Here is a 16,111-nt window from a genome sequence, read left to right on the forward strand (position 1 = left end):
CACATAGGGCCTGTAGCAGGTAGTGGGGCGGCGTCCGTTACTGCTAGTTGTCAGCGAGTAGTGGGATCGTGCAGCACCTACCGCGGGGAGCGGAGCAGCATCATAGCTGTTGACACAACCTGTCAGAGAGTAGTGGGATCGTGCAGCACCTGTCGCAGGGGGAGGTGGAGCCACGTGGAATCCGCTACAGGAAGTGGAACAGGATCATGGCAGTTATTGTTATCTGCCAAGGGACACAGATCTGTTGATCAAGGCTCGGCAGTGGTCGGAGTTCGGCCTTTGTGAGAATCCGGGAGGAGTCTGCCTGCGGCTGTAGTCGTTGGCGTCAGGGATGAGGTTCGGCTCCCTTAAGGCTCGGCTCCTCCAGCAATTGGTACCGAGAGCGGAGCCCGGGCGGAGCTGCAACTGCTGTCGATGGTGGAGCCCGGCTCCCGTAGGAGTCCGGGCGGAGCTGCACTTGCTGATGGCGGCGGAGCCCGGCTCCCGTAGGAGTCCGGGCGGAGCTGCGCTGCAAACAAAGTCAAGGGTGAAGTCCGGCTCTGATAGGAGTCCGGATTGAGCTTACCAGCAGTTGATACTTGAGAGCGGAGCCCGGCTCCCGTGGGAGTCCGGGCGGAGCTGTTCTGATGAAGGCGGCGGAGTCCGGCTCCCGTAGGAATCCGGGCGAAGCTGTGCGGATGGCGGCGGAGCCCGGCTCCCGTAGGAGTCCGGGCGGAGCTGCGCTGCAAACAAAGTCAAGGGTGAAGTCCGGCTCTGATAGGAGTCCGGATTGAGCTTACCAGCAGTTGATACTTGAGAGTGGAGCCCGGCTCCCGTGGGAGTCCGGGCGGAGCTGTTCTGATGAAGGCGGCGGAGTCCGGCTCCCGTAGGAGTCCGGGCGGAGCTGTGCTGATGGCGGCGGAGTCCGGCTCCTGTTGGAGTCCGGGCGGAGCTGTGCTGATATCGACGGAGCCCGGTTCCTGTTGGAGTCCGGGCGGAGCTGTGCTGATGTCGTCGATGGAGCCCGGCTCCCGTAGGAGTCCGGGCGGAGCTGTTCTGCTGTTGATGGAGGAGCTCGGCTCCCGTAGGAGTCCGGGCGGAGCCGTTCTGCTGTTGAATTCGGCTGCGGATATTTTATACCCAACACCAGTCCCCCTACTTCCGAGTTTGAATTTCAAGCGAAGGAAGTACAGAGAGAGATGCGCGCAGCCGGAATCGCCTCTTCGAACTTTGCGCACTGCCGCCCCCATTTAATGCGCGCACGTCAGAATCCGTTTTTCGGTGAAGGTGACTTGAAAAGTCTTTTCGGAGCTCCCGTCGAAACGCAATCCTAAGCGTCGCTCTGCGGGAATTCGCGAGCGGTCAACCCTCGATGGCGGTGAAGGGGATAAGCGCGCCACGCGACACACATCCGTTGGCCCAGGAATACCTGCCGCCATAACTGCGCCAGGATCCATCGGCTATTTAAACCCCTCGGCCCATTCGCAGCTTCATTCTGGCGTTGTTCTTTCATCTGAGAGTCCTGCTCCTCTCGACCCAGTCCCTGTCTCCTTCCTTTATACCTCGTTATCAACTCGGGAGGCTGTCCTCGAGGGAATTTTTTAGGGTTTGGAGGAAGGAGAGAAGGAGAATGGCGGCCGGTGAAGATCTCCGTCGCTCTAGAGAGAGCCCAAGGAAGAATTCCTTCAACAACAGGGGTTTAATAACGGGGGCTGTCGGGGAAGCTATTCTGCCCGCGAATCTCGGGGCAGCAAGGCGGGGTGATACCGGTCAAGAGGGCAGAATAGACGTCACAAGCCATGACGGGATCCTTGACGCCGTCGGGGCCGAGAGACCAGAGGCGGTCGGCGTTGACGGTGGGGCAGTAGAACTTGTTGCGGGGACGGTGGAAGTAACGCGTGCCGACCTTGCCGGAGCGTCTCGGGTGGCGGTCGTCGTTGCCTCCTCCGCCTTCGGGGATCAACTCCACCCCTTTCCCGCTAAAGTTGGGATCAACTCCACCCCTTTGCACCAACACTTACCAATTAGTATTAAGCCACCTCTAATTATAATTAAGAAATCCCAAACAAGTGCTGCAATTTCAAATATTGGAAGAAAACACCATTTTAATGCTGTTGTTTCTCACTTAATTTTTTGTGTGGCTTATTTGGGGGCATAGAACGACATTAAGTGAGAAAATAATCAACTATAAGATAGAGTAATTCAGACACCTAATTTAAAGACTTGAATGCCATCTAAAACTAATGCCCACAAAGAAGGTCATGCTTGCTTGGGAAGGAGTTACCTTTTGCAATTGAAATCCTTCAATTCACCTGAGTATATGGTCACATTTCTTATTAAACTAATTTGGTTGTAGCCTGCGCTCGGTAATGCAAAGGTGCCGTCTACTAGGCTGAGTGCTGATCCCAGCATTGAAGTGCGCGTTAAATCCGTTTGCCACTGAAAAAAATATAAAAGATAAACAAGTTTACGCCCGCTAGAAATAGTTTTGGTTGAAAAAATTATGGTCAAACATATTTTCAAAATATCTATCAAAAAATAGATGACCGTATATTAAAATATTAAAAAAATAAATAAATAATTTAAATAATTTAAATAAATATCACATAATTATTTTTTTATAAATATTTTAAATATGATAAATGATGATGATCCAACTATAATTTTTTTCATATTAGACTGATTATAAATTTTTTTTTTCTCAATTAAAGAGTAATACTTGTGCAGATTCTAAAACCAGCTCCTCCGTCAAAATCAAATGCACATCTTTGTCGGGGTTCTCTCCGAACTACAGCTACTGAAACAAGGATGGCCTACAAAATACAAAATATCTAAAATAAAAAAAGAAAAACAAAGAAGGGAGAGGATGAAAGTAAGAACTGGAGGATCGAGACACACACGCACAGGTAGGCACGCACGCGCACGCCCGCCTTTTGAGAAGGTTTTTCTGGATTGTTATTTGTAATTAAAAGAATGCATTGTTAAAGTCTGCTCTTTTTGGTGGTGGAGAATTGCAGTGCTTCGAGAATACGTTGTACAATTCTAACCTAGTTCAGTCTAAGATGGACAATCTAGAAGCCTGATTTACATGGCTTTGTCAAAATTGAACTATATAATATTAATGCCTTAAAATCCAATCATCACTCTTCCCCTGAAACCAAATAAATGGAAAGATATAACCATTCCGACTTTCATTCCAACCCATTTTAATTCTAATTCCTCATCACAAACCAAATGTTAAGCTCAGTTAAAACAAACCATTGGATTGCGAAATGACCGCTTTGAGATCCATACAAACAGATGCAATGAAAAGTTAAAGTGCTTTGAGATATATGCAGGATGTGATTAAATAGTTGACATCGTGAAAGAAGATGAACCATTCTTTCACATGAAAAATATAATCAGAATGCATTTACAAATTGGATAATATCAAGCTGGGGAGATATATCCGTGGCAAGTTTTTCCATGGTTGCCAGGTTTTTCAAGGTCTTAGGACCTTCTAGATGCTTGTAGACTTCATAAAGTTCTAGTTTTAGTATCACACAATGATAATTTATACTCATTATAACTAGTTATTTTAGAAGAATCCAATGAACCATTTGGCATATTGTCACTAATAATATATATTGACTAACGATATTTCTATGCATATTTCAAATCAATTTATATAGAATCTGGAATGATATCAGACTAGGTCTTTCTGCACCAAAGACCATATTGGTTTTTCACCATGCACACGACTGTCCGATCATACTTTGAGATACACAATCAAGCATGAACAGATACACTAACATTGGATGATGCATCTCAAAGCGACTCAAAAGTATGATTAGGCGATTGCGCATAAGTGAAAGATTGAAATGATTTTTCATGCAAAAGACCTTGCCGCGTTCCATCTTGAAGGGCATAATTGGATATATTTGGTCATAAAATAGATCGTCCGAGCTTGATTCTGAAAATGGGTCAGAATTTAAACATAATCGATCCAGGTTATGATTATATGAGTTAGGTCAAATGAGATCTTACTCGACTCGGGTATGAGCTGGAGAGACCCAATCACTTTGTGGACCTATAGTATAGTTTATCATCTTCTCATTTTAAGGTCTAACAAAAGAAGTTCATATAATGCAAACCTGACTGCAGCCAAACCGAACATAATGCAATCTAATCAGATCTCACATATGACCATCTAAGTGATCATTTCAGTATCCCAACACATGATGGTTGGACAACTAAACAGTGGAGCACCCACCCTCCTTAATGCGAACGATCGATGAAAATCGTCACACCCTCTTGAAAGTTGGAGAAATGGGACCAGACCACCTCTATTTATGCCTACACTTATCTTCTCCCATTAAAAGACTTATTTCTAATTAGAGTTGAACTTCTACTCTAAGTCTTTTCAGGAATAAGACTTTTTAATTAATTGGACTCACTGTAATTGATTCAGATGTGGCTTACCCAAAAAGTTAAATCTGACTAAATGATAATTAGGTCATATTAGGAGTCAAATCCAATATTCTTCTATTTGGCTTATATTATCACTTAAAAATAATTTTTTAATTTTTTAAAAATATTTTATTTTTTAAAAAATATTTTAATTTTCAAAAACAACTGTCCTGAATCAAAATTTTGAAATTGACCCGACAAGTGCGCACTCATTTTTAAAACTACCCAATTATCTATCCAATTATTTATTTCTTGAAAGATCTTTTATACTTTGATTAAGTAAAAACCATTAATGTAGATCATGACGATTATATATCTCAATTGATATATTTCCTTCCAAATACCATAACATGAATAATTCTCACTTAACCCAGTCTTATATACTGAAATGCATAGGGTATCAAAAACCATAATGCCTATGATAATGATCCCACTATTATGTCATATGAATGACACTTCTATTTTTTTTAATTTTTAACAAAAATCAATCATAATGTATACAAACAATAATTAAACAAAAACAATAACAGTTATCAAACCATTAAGAGATCTCAAAATAAGTATTTATTATAAATTAAATATCTCAATGACAAATGTCCATAACTTTTACATGCTCTTTGAAAACTTTGGACACTAAACCTTTCGTCAAAGAATTAGCTATCATACAAACAGTACCAATAAAATCAATAGACACCTAACGACTACTAATTCTCTCATTCCCAGCAAGATACTTAACATCAATGTGCTTGTTTGCATTGGTCATCTTACTACTATTAGAGAAAGAAACTGCAGCAGAATTGTCGTAATAAATTCTCAGCGATTTGAAAATAGAATCCATAACTCTGAGCCCCGAGATGAATTTTCTCAACCATAAAACGTGTAAAAAAGCCTCGTAACAGCTTATATATTCAGCTTCCATAGTAGAGAAGGCAATAATGTGCTGTTTTGCACTCTTCCATGAAATTGCTCCACCAGTCAATAAGAAGATGTAACAAGATGTGGACTTCCTACTATCGAGGCAATCAGTATAATCTGCATCTGAATAATAGATCACCTCCAACTGATCAGTCGTCCTATAAGTGAATATGTAATCTTTAGTCTTTTGAAGATACCGCATCACTTTCTTGGCAGCTTTCTAGTGGTCCATACCTGAATCATTCTGATATCTACCAAGCTTTCCCAAAGCAAAACTGATATCAGGACAAATACATACTTGAGCATACATCAGACTACCCCCTGCAGATGCATAGGATATATCCTTCATCTGATTTCTCTCAATCTCATTTCTGGAATATTGAAATTTACTGAATTTATCATCCTTAACAATTGGCATTTCACTTGATAAGCAGCTTGACATTCCAAATCTTTCTAGAATCTTAGTAATATAATTCTTCTGAGATAAACCAAGTAACCTCTTATTCCTATCACAATAGATTTTTATATCAAGAACATAAAAAGTGTGTTTCATATTTTTTATATCAAAATATTCAAAAAAGAATTTTTAATTTTATACAAGAGACTCAAATCATTGCTGACTAGTAAGATATCATCCACATATAGAACCAAAAATATAAATTTACTCCCACTCACCTTTAGATATACACATTGATCAGCAATGTTCTTTTTTAAATCCGAAGAAAGCAATGATATGATTAAACTTTACGTACCATTGTCTGAAAACTTGTTTAAGATCATATATGAATTTCTTTAATTTACATACCAGTCTTTTATTTTTTTGCACTAAAAATCCTTCGGACTGTTCTATATATACCTCTTCCTTTGAATCCCCATTCAAGAACACAGTCTTGACATCCATTTGATGTAGCTTTAAACAAAAATAAGCTACTAATGCCATAATGATTCTGAATGAATCCTTTCCAAAAATAAGAAAAAAAAATTTATGAAAATTAATGCTTTCTTTCTGAGTGAATCCTTTTGATACAAGTCTAGACTTATATCTTTCAATATTACCCTTGGAATCCCATTTGATCTTAAAAATCTATTTACAACCTACAGTCTTAAATCCTTTCAACAATTCGACAAATTTTCCGACTTCAATTTTAATCATGGATTCCATCTAATCTTTCATGACATCTAATCAAAATTCAGAATCATCGCTATTTATGACATCCTTAAATGAAACTGGATCATCCTTCATCCTAATATCATAATCACATTCTTGTAAATAAACAATATAATCATCTGAAATAACAGATCTTCTAATTCTAGTAAATCTCTATAATATTTCAGATTCAGTATTATTCTTGTGATTATTTTCAATCGAATCAGATTCATATGAAATATCTTTAGATATTACTGTAATAGAAAAAGATTCTCTTATTTTCTGTAATACCACATTATACGATTCACACTACCACTATTTTCACCATCCTCAATAAGCTTAGTAGTTTCAGTTTCAATAATTCTAATGGTGTATGATGGCTAATAAAATTTAAAATCCTTTGATCTTTCTGGATATCCTATAAAATAACAACCAACAGTTCTGAGATCCAATTTCTTTTCTTATGAATTATATAGTTGAGCCTCTGCAGGACAATCCCAAACATATAAATGTCCTAAACTTGATTTCCTATTCATCCATAACTCAAAAAGAGTTTTAAAAATGATCTTATTAGGTATCCGATTTAGAATATATATAGCAAGACTACTCCCCACAAATTCAAAGGTAATAAGAAATTACCAATCATACTCCTCATCATGTCCATCAAGATGCAATTACGCTTTTCAGCCACATCATTTTGTTGAAAATTTTTTGGTATAGTATACTGTGCTACAATGCCATGCTGTTCAAGAAATTTGACAAACGATCCAAAATTATGATCAGATTCATCATATCTACATAGTATTCACCATCCCTATTACATCTCATAATTTTAATTTTTCTGTCCAATTGATTTTCTACTTCAACTTTGTACACCTTAAAGGCTTCCAAAGCTTCAGACTCACAACGTGAGAAATCATTAATAAAGATGATAAAATACTTTTGCCCTCCAAAATATGATGTAAAATAGCCACAAATATCAATATGTATCAATTCTAAGAGTCCTTGACTTCTACTGGCATACTTTTTATGACTTTTAATTTATTTTCCTTTAATGCAATCGATGCACATACCAAAATCACTAAAATTTAGATTTGATAAAACATCTTTCTTAACCAATTTAGTCATCCTTTCTTTTGATATGTAACCTAATCATCTATGCCACAATATTGAAGAACTCTCATTTATAATATCATATTTTATTTTAACATTGACATTTAAAATAAATAAAGATTGTTCAAAAGAAAAATCTAAATTTAATTTATATAATCTATTGCATAATATTTTAGTACCAACTAAAATAATTTTTTTTATTAATTTAAAACTTGAATTTGCAAAAATAAATGAAAAACCGTCTAAATCAAGTTTTGATAAAAAAATTAAATTCCTAAATACTGAAGGAACATAAAAAACATCGTATAAATCTAATTGAAATCCGATGTCTGTAATAAATCTATAGGTTCCAACTAAAATAACCTTGAACTTCATCCAATTCTTTATAAAGATCCACCGCTCTCTATCATTTGACTTTCGATTTGAAAGAAATCCCAGCAATAAATTAGAAACATGAATTGCAGCACCCAAATCAATCTACTAGGTATTAGAAGGAAATTAATGAAATTAGTTTTGAAACAACAAGTGATAAGGGAATACTATTCCTTCTGAACCAATTTTTTCTTTTCTCACAATCCTTCTTGATATGTCTCTTGTTATTACAGAAGAAACATTTCAATTTGTGAGATCCTTTCTTTGGTGGATTGCTAGATCCTTTATTTTCTTTCTTCGCCTTCTTTCTTTTCGGACGCTCCTGTGAAACTACATGAATAATTGAGATCCCTTCCTGTTTCAACATCTCTTCCTCTTGCACACACTGAAAGATGAGTCCATTCATTGACCATGATTCCTAATATGTGTTGTAATAAATCTTAAATTAGATAAACTGGGATGGAAGAGAATTGAAAACAAACTGGACAAGAAAATTTTCAAATACTGTCATATCCAAATCATTCAATTTTTTAGCTATATCACGCATTTCCATAATATGCTTTCCCACTCTTGAAAATTCATTATATTTCATAGATGTTAACTTGTTCATTAAGATACCAGTAAAAGCTTTACTTGACCTGATAAATTATTATTCTACAGAGAAAAGGTACTCAGAGGCCAATTCGTTATTAGAAACAGATCCTCTAATGTTTCTTGCTATGGAACTCTTAATAATCATGAGAGAATCTATTAGAATGCTCCCACTTTTCACAATATTCCTTATAATCAGGAGAATTAGTGGGAGTAAGTCGATCAGGTTGAGACTTATGAAGGGCCAAATCTAAGTCTAAGCATTCTAAAACAATAAAAAACTGCTCGTGCCAATTAGGATAATTTGATCTATTCAATATGGAAATGTTAGATAGATGCGAAGAGAATGTAGTAAGGATCATAGCTGTAAGTAAAAGAACATGCTCATAATTACGATCATGATGCGATTTCATAACAATTCTGCTAATAACACTTATTATACAATTATAAAATACCTTTGAAAAAGAATCGTAGTATACAATAAGTGTCGCAACTAATTTAATCACAAATTTAAACATAATAAATAATACCAAAACATGCATCACACAAATCATAACCAACAATAATATAAAAATATAAGTAAGAACAATAATTATAGCATGTACATATAATTCATGTTTAAACTGTCACCCATCATATTAGTTACACTTTCAATGATTAACTAACATGATTACAAAAATTCGAAGTTATTCCCACCCTTGGGTATAGAACTTTTCGTCTTTATGCAATTCAAATTAGTCAACCTTTTCCTGTTAATTATGTATCAAATTACTATCACCTTTAGGTCAACTGTAGCTGATACATTTTTATGCAATTCTAAAACTATAATAAAAGAGAAAATTATTAGCCCTCGATGACTCAGCTACCCAAGATTCATCTTCGGATCCATTGGGGCTACGTGAAAATACACTTGAACATTGTAATAATGAGTGAAATTACAAAATAAATAATATATAAATTATTCAAATATTCCATCATGAGAATAAAATCAAAATGTTCTTCCAATCATTACGAGTCCAACGGTTCAAAAATCATCCAAATTGGATGTAAAACGAAAAAGATATAGTGATTTTACCAAAAACTTAATAATGGAAGACTAAATCGTAAATCTTATACAAAAAAGAGGCTTTTCTATAAAATAATTTTTTTAAATAAGTCTATCAAAAAACTGCAGGGATCTTAATGCAATTTACTATTTTATTTGGGACTAAATTGTAAAAATCCTTAAACTAATTCAATCAATTACTGAAGAGGGCCTTTTACATAATATAAACTTTATAAAGGGTTTATTGAAAAATACCCTTTTCTCTAAATGGATCCAACCCGGATTTCGAATTTCAAATTGGAACCAAAACCCAAACCCATTTGGAACTTTATCCTCTTCCTCTTCTCGTTGCTCCCGATCAAAGCCCCTAAACGCCCATGGCCAAGCCTCCCCATGCATCGAACGGCAGGCCGAACGGCCGCTCTTTGCCATCTCAACCACCGGAGAGGCCAGAAGGGAGGGCGGCGGACCACCCCTTCGTCGAAGGACAATGGAAAAACCCACTGCCTCACACTGTCATGGCAAAAGCCGTGGTTCCCAACGCCGCCGCACGAAACGTCGCCGCCGCAGCCCACCGCCGCCACCATCCGATCCACCACCGACATGGCCGTTGCCGTGGCTGTTGCCCCGTTTGCCGGACGACGCGGACGTCCTTCACTGTCGACCTCAAAAAATTATTATTTTTTAGTTTCAAAAAATTAAAAAAATATTATTTAATTTCCTAAACCTTGGTTTATTTCAAAAAATATAAAAATATGATTTTAATAATTCAAAAATAATTCATAACTTTTTACATGAATACAAACAATGAAACCAAAGCTCTGATATCACATATTAGATAATTTAATCTCTTTATGTATGAATCTTATTTTGATATTTATGCAAAAATTAAAATTATAAGTCATATCTTGCACCATCATCTCGCCAATATGATGATCATGTAGCCCGCAAAGCATCTGATATTCCTTCACAAATGGCTGATCTACTCTCCCCTTATCCTCCTTAACATAAACGATCGATGAAAATCGTCACACCCTCCTGAGAATTGAAGAAAAGAAAGCAGACCCTCTCTATTTATACCTGCACTTATCTCGTCTCATGAAAAGACTTATTCCTAATTAGAGTTGAACTTCCAGTCTAAGTCTTATCAGAAATAGGACTCTTTAATTAATTGAACACATTATAATTGATTCAGAATATGTGACTGACCCAAAAAAATTAAATCTGATTAAATAATAATTAAAATATATTAAGAGTCAAATCCCACAAAATATCCTCCAAATAATTATAAAAAATTAAAAAATAAGGACAATCAAATGGAAGCATCCAAACATGTGCACAAAATGGTTCACCTAATGTAGTTTATTATGATTATTATTACTACTATTATTATTATTATTATTATTATTAAATTCCATTCACATACAGGTTTTCTCTGCTGGATGGAACTGCAAGTTTATGCATGTACCGAAAAATTTTAAACATGCATCCATTTAGAGTGTTGGGTATAAAATACCCCCCAGTCGAAGTTCATGCCAGGAGTGACCCTCCGAGGGTTCTATCGACGTCCGACCTTCGGCGACATCTTTCCGAACCTCCCCGGCGGCCGAGCTTCCGTAGCATTCCCAAGTTCTGCCGACGGATAAACTGCCACCAGTGTGGACCGGATTCTCTACGACGGACAGACTTTACCCGAGTCCCAACGATGGTCGACCACCTTATGGTCTGCATCCGGACTCCTATGGGAGCCGGACTTCATCCCCGACTTCAACTGCAGGAAGACTTCATCCGGACTCCTACGGGAGCCGGACTTCGTCTCCGACTTCAACTGCAGGTAGACTTCATCCGGACTCCTACGGGAGCCGGACTTCGTCCCCGACTCCAACTGCAGGTAGACTTCATCCGGACTCCTACGGGAGCCGGACTTCGTCCCCGACTCCAACTGAGGGAAGACTTCATCCGGACTCCTACGGGAGCCGGACTTCGTCCTCGACTTCAACTGCAGGTAGACTTCATCCGGACTCCTACGGGAGCGGGACTTCATCCCCGACTCCAACTGAGGGAAGACTTCATCCGGACTCCTACGGGAGCCGGATTTCGTCCCCGACTTCAACTGCAGATAGACTTCATCCGGACTCCTACGAGAGCCGGACTTCGTCCCCGACTTCAACTGCAGGTAGACTTCGTCCGGACTCCTACGAGAGCCGGACTTCGTCCCCGACTTCAACTGTAGGTAGACTTCATCCGGACTCCTACGGGAGCCGGACTTCGTCCCCGACTTCAACTGCAGGTAGACTTCATCCGAACTCCTACGGGAGCCGGGCTTCGTCCCTGACTCCAACTGAGGGAAGACTTCATCCGGACTCCTACGGGAGCCGGGCTTCGTCCCCGACTTCAACTGCAGGTAGACTTCATCCGGACTCCTACGGGAGCCGGGCTTCATCCCCGACTTCAACTGCAGATAGACTTCATCCGGACTCCTACGGGAGCCGGACTTCGTCCCCGACTTCAACTGCAGGTAGACTTCATCCGGACTCCTACGAGAGCCGGACTTCGTCCCCAACTTTAACTGCAGATAGACTTCATCCGGACTCCTACGGGAGCCGGACTTTGTCCCCGACTCCAACTGAGGGAAGACTTCATCCGGACTCCTACGGGAGCCGGGCTTCGTCCCCGACTTCAACTGCAGGTGGACTTCATCCGGACTCCTACGGGAGCCGGACTTCGTCCCCGACTCCAACTGAGGGAAGACTTCATCCGGACTCCTACGGGAGCCGGGCTTCGTCCCCGACTTCAACTGCAGGTAGACTTCATCCGGACTCCTACGGGAGCCGGACTTCGTCCCCGACTTCAACTGCAGGTAGACTTCATCCGGACTCCTACGGGAGTCGGATTTCGTCCCCGACTTCAACTGAGGGAAGACTTCATCTGGACTCCTACGGGAGCTGGACTTCGTCCCCGACTTCAACTGCAGGTAGACTTTATCCGGACTTCTACGGGAGCCGGACTTCGTCCCCGACTTCAACTAAGGGAAGACTTCATCCGGACTCCTACGGGAGCCGGACCTCGTCCCCGACTTCAACCACAGGTAGACTTCATCTGGACTCCTACGCGAGCCGGACTTCCGCCCTGAACTCCTGTTGCAGGCAGACCTCACCCCGAACTCCTATGAGGGCCGGACTCCGAGCTCCTATCGCAAGCAACTCACTCTGAGTTTCCGCTACAAACGATCTACTTCAGACTTCTACCACGAGCGGTCCGTGCCGGATTCCCACCGTAAGCCTTCATACGAGCTTCCATTACGGACGAACCTCTCCAGCGCCATCCGACAGCCACCGTCGGTCGGCCCTCTGCCGAAGTCTGCGCGAAACCGGACGGCATCTGCGGAAAGCCTCTGACCGAGCTCCTACGACAAGAGGTCCTCGCTTGCCGCCGTAGCGCCCAAGGCACCCCAACAGGATTTGCAGCATCCGAGCTCCTCTTAGATGGATAACTACCTCTTTTCCGCCAGGCACCTCAACCGAACTTCGATCGACAGGCCTGGACCCCCTGGCAGGCCGCAGTAACGGCCACGACTCTGCTCCACTTCCTGCGACGGATTCTGTGCAGCTCCATTACTCCCTAGCAGGCCGCAGTAACGGCCACGACTCTGCTCCACTTCCTACGACAGATCCCGCGTGGCTCCATCACTCCCTGACAGGCCACAGTAATGGCCACTACTCTGCTCCACTTCCTGTGACGGATACCGCGCAGCTCCTCCACCCTCTGGCAAGTCGCGACAACGGATGCCGCTTCACTCCCCGCAACAGACTCCACGTGGCAGATCACGGTGATGGCCATGATTCCACTCCACTACTCTTCATAACAAACTTCTCCTGGCCCCGAACGGCCCATTGACAGACGGTTACAAATGTCGCTATCATCTATTTGCACCCTCCGCCTATAAAAAGGGGACCCCAGATACGTTATTCTCTAAGCTCCCATTTTCTATCTCAAAACTCTGCTAAATTTTTCGTTCGAGCACTCCATTCTTGTTGAGGCAGAGAACTGACTTGAGCGTCGGAGGATCTTGCCGGAGCACCCCCCACCTCCGATTTAGACTTCTTTTGCAGGTCCCGACGGTGATCGCGGCTCCTTCGACTCCAGCTTGTCCGACGCAGGCGGATTTTTGCACCAACAGGATTGGCGCTAGAGGAAGGACCTGTGTCTTCGCAGTATCCTTGTTCTTAAAGGAACACTCAACGGGACCGTCTTCGGTAATCTTTTCCGACGTCCTTTCCTCCTTCCCCCACTAGATCTTTGCCCGATGCCTCCCCGCAAAGCATCCACACGACGATCCACGACCTCCGCGGCCAGATCTCCGGCTCCGACCTCACCTCCAGTTTCCCAACCTCCTCCTCCTCCGGCAACAGCGGTTGGTGCGAAACAATTCGACTTACTGGCCCAGCAGGTCAAAGGCCTCGCTGAAGCGGTGTAGGCCATGCAGCAACAGCAACAGCCGCAGGCGTCAGTGCGACTGGAGAGAATGTCACCGAAACTCCAAAATCCGACGGTAGGACGGGCCACTTGGGCCAGTCGCCCCGTCTTTCTCGGAAAGACGAATCCGAGGGTGGAGAGCCCTCAGTCGGATCACGATTCCACCCCTGGAAGATCTCTACCTTCATTCTGCCAGAAGACCCTCGAGACCCGTAGTCGAGAGGATTTTCTGGACCGGAAGCTCCAGGAGATGAACCGACGGATCGAAAAACTCCGCCACGCTCCCCCCGCTTATGGTGAGGATATTTGTACTGACCCTCCTTTTTCTCAAATGATCATGCAGGAACCGATCCCGCCAAACTTCAAGCTCCCTCAATTTGAAAGCTACGACGGGACTTCGGACCCAGTTGACCATCTGGAGGCCTTCCGGACAATGATGCTGCTTCATGGCGCGCCCGACGCCATCCTATACCGAGCCTTCCCATCCACCTTGAAGGGAGCGATGAGAAACTGGTACTCGACGCTGAAGCCGGATACCATCTTTTCCTTTGATCAGATGAGCCACCGGTTTGTGGCTCATTTTGTTAGCAGCCGGCGTCCCCGGAAGGGTTCGGAGTCCCTCATCAACATCAAGCAGAGGGAGGGAGAGTTCATTCGGGCCTACATCAACCGTTTCAATGTCGCCGCATTGGAGGTCCGAAACTTGGACCAATCGGTAGCGATGGCCGCTCTGAAAGGCGGCCTTCAGAAGAACGACCTTTTATTCTCCCTAAAAAAAAAGTATCCAAGGATTTTGCTGATCTGTTGGCTCGGGCCGAAGGGTACGCCCGAGCAGAAGAAGCCTTCAAAATGAAGGATGAGGAGACCGCGAGAGAGCGGCAGGCGGGAGGCCCGAGTAAGCCCGCAGTCGAAAAAGGGCCGAGAGAAGCTCGACCACGCTCTCGAACTCCTCCCGGGCACAAACGCGCCTAGACTCCTCCCTGAGCATGTAGGTAGGGAAGCCCGGAGCGTCGGGCTCGGCGGGGCTCTCCCCCAGAAAGATTCCGCAGCTATGCCCCCCTCAACGCATCGAAAATCCAAGTGCTGATGGAGGTCAGAGAGCAGCTCCTGAGGCCAGAGAGGATGCCCACGCACCCCGGGAAGTGCAATCCTAATAAGTTCTGCCTCTACCATCGTGACCACGGCCACGACACGAAGAAATGCATTCAGCTCCAAGACGAGATCGAGGAGCTCATCCGACGAGGCCGGCTCGACAGGTTCATTCGACGCCGACCTGAGGGTAGAGAAGATCGACCAAGGATCCTGCCGCAACCTGAGCCGCCAAGGAGGGAAGAGCAGCTTGGAGATCGGCCTCCAATTGGGATCATCAACTCCGTCTCTGGAGGACCTTGACAAGAAGCAGACCTTCCACGACCCTGAAATTTGAAAACTTGTAAATGTATTACGAACGACCCCGCTTTAAATCAAGATTCCTTTCAGATCTGCACATCTTTTCCTTTCTGGCATGGACTTGTAACGATAGGGGATGACTCCTTCGGACAACGAAAATAAATCCTAATGTGGGCAAAGTCGAAGGCCCGATTATTTGCAGACCGGATGGGGGGAGAGGCCATACAGCGCCCATATGCGCCCCCACAGCCATGTTAGGGACAGAAGGAGAACCTCGCCCTAACATGAGCAAGGTCGAAGGCCCGATTATTTGTAGACCGGATGGGGGGAGAGGCCATGCAGCACCCATATGCGCTCCCACAGCCATGTTAGGGACAGGAGGAGAACCTAACCCTAACATGAGCAAAGTCGAAGGCCCGGTTACCCTTAGACCGGATGGAGGGAGAGGCCCTGCAACGCCCATATGTGCCTCCACAGTCCTGTTAGGGACAGGAGGAGAACCTCGCCCTAACTTGAGCAAGGTCGAAGGCCCGGTTACACTTAGACCAGATGGGGGGAGAGGTCCCACAACGCCCATATGTGCCCCCATAGCCCTGTTAGAGACAAGAGGAGGACCTCGTCCTAACCTGAGCTAA

At 43.0% G+C, this 16,111-nt stretch overlaps 2 protein-coding genes across 3 annotated transcripts in view; both read right to left on the reverse strand.

The window, feature by feature from the left end:
• Window positions 1–217: 217 nt before the first annotated feature.
• LOC140855768 (large ribosomal subunit protein uL15y-like) lies at window positions 218–2,395 on the reverse strand. The gene is made up of 2 exons (XM_073252483.1): window positions 2,264–2,395; window positions 218–1,982 (listed from the first exon to the last, which is right to left on the reverse strand). The coding sequence occupies exons 1-2, from the start codon at window positions 2,389–2,391 to the stop codon at window positions 1,679–1,681; spliced, it is 432 nt and encodes a 143-aa protein (XP_073108584.1). The 5' UTR covers window positions 2,392–2,395; the 3' UTR covers window positions 218–1,678.
• LOC105045260 (universal stress protein A-like protein) overlaps window positions 2,065–16,111 on the reverse strand; it is a 28,396-nt gene continuing 14,349 nt past the window's right edge. Inside the window, exon 4 of one of the 2 annotated variants that reach the window (XM_010923499.4) lies at window positions 2,065–2,418. In XM_010923499.4, coding sequence (XP_010921801.1) covers window positions 2,403–2,418 — 16 coding nt within the window. In that variant the 3' untranslated portion in view covers window positions 2,065–2,402. Of the gene's footprint in view, window positions 2,419–8,061; window positions 8,394–16,111 lie in introns of those variants that run through there. The other variant, XM_010923508.4, reaches the window with a different exon arrangement.

This window comes from Elaeis guineensis, chromosome 2 (genome assembly GCF_000442705.2).
Source record: "Elaeis guineensis isolate ETL-2024a chromosome 2, EG11, whole genome shotgun sequence".
NCBI classification, from domain to species: Eukaryota; Viridiplantae; Streptophyta; class Magnoliopsida; order Arecales; family Arecaceae; genus Elaeis; species Elaeis guineensis.

Excerpts from the sequence above, each read along its gene's own strand:
- LOC140855768 (XM_073252483.1), bottom strand. The coding sequence starts at position 2,391 with ATGCTGGGATCAGCACTCAGCCTAGTAGACGGCACCTTTGCATTACCG. Across the intron at positions 1,983-2,263 it reads AAGGATTTCAATTGCAAAAG|GGGTGGAGTTGATCCCAACT; the intron begins GTAACTCCTTCC and ends GTTGGTGCAAAG.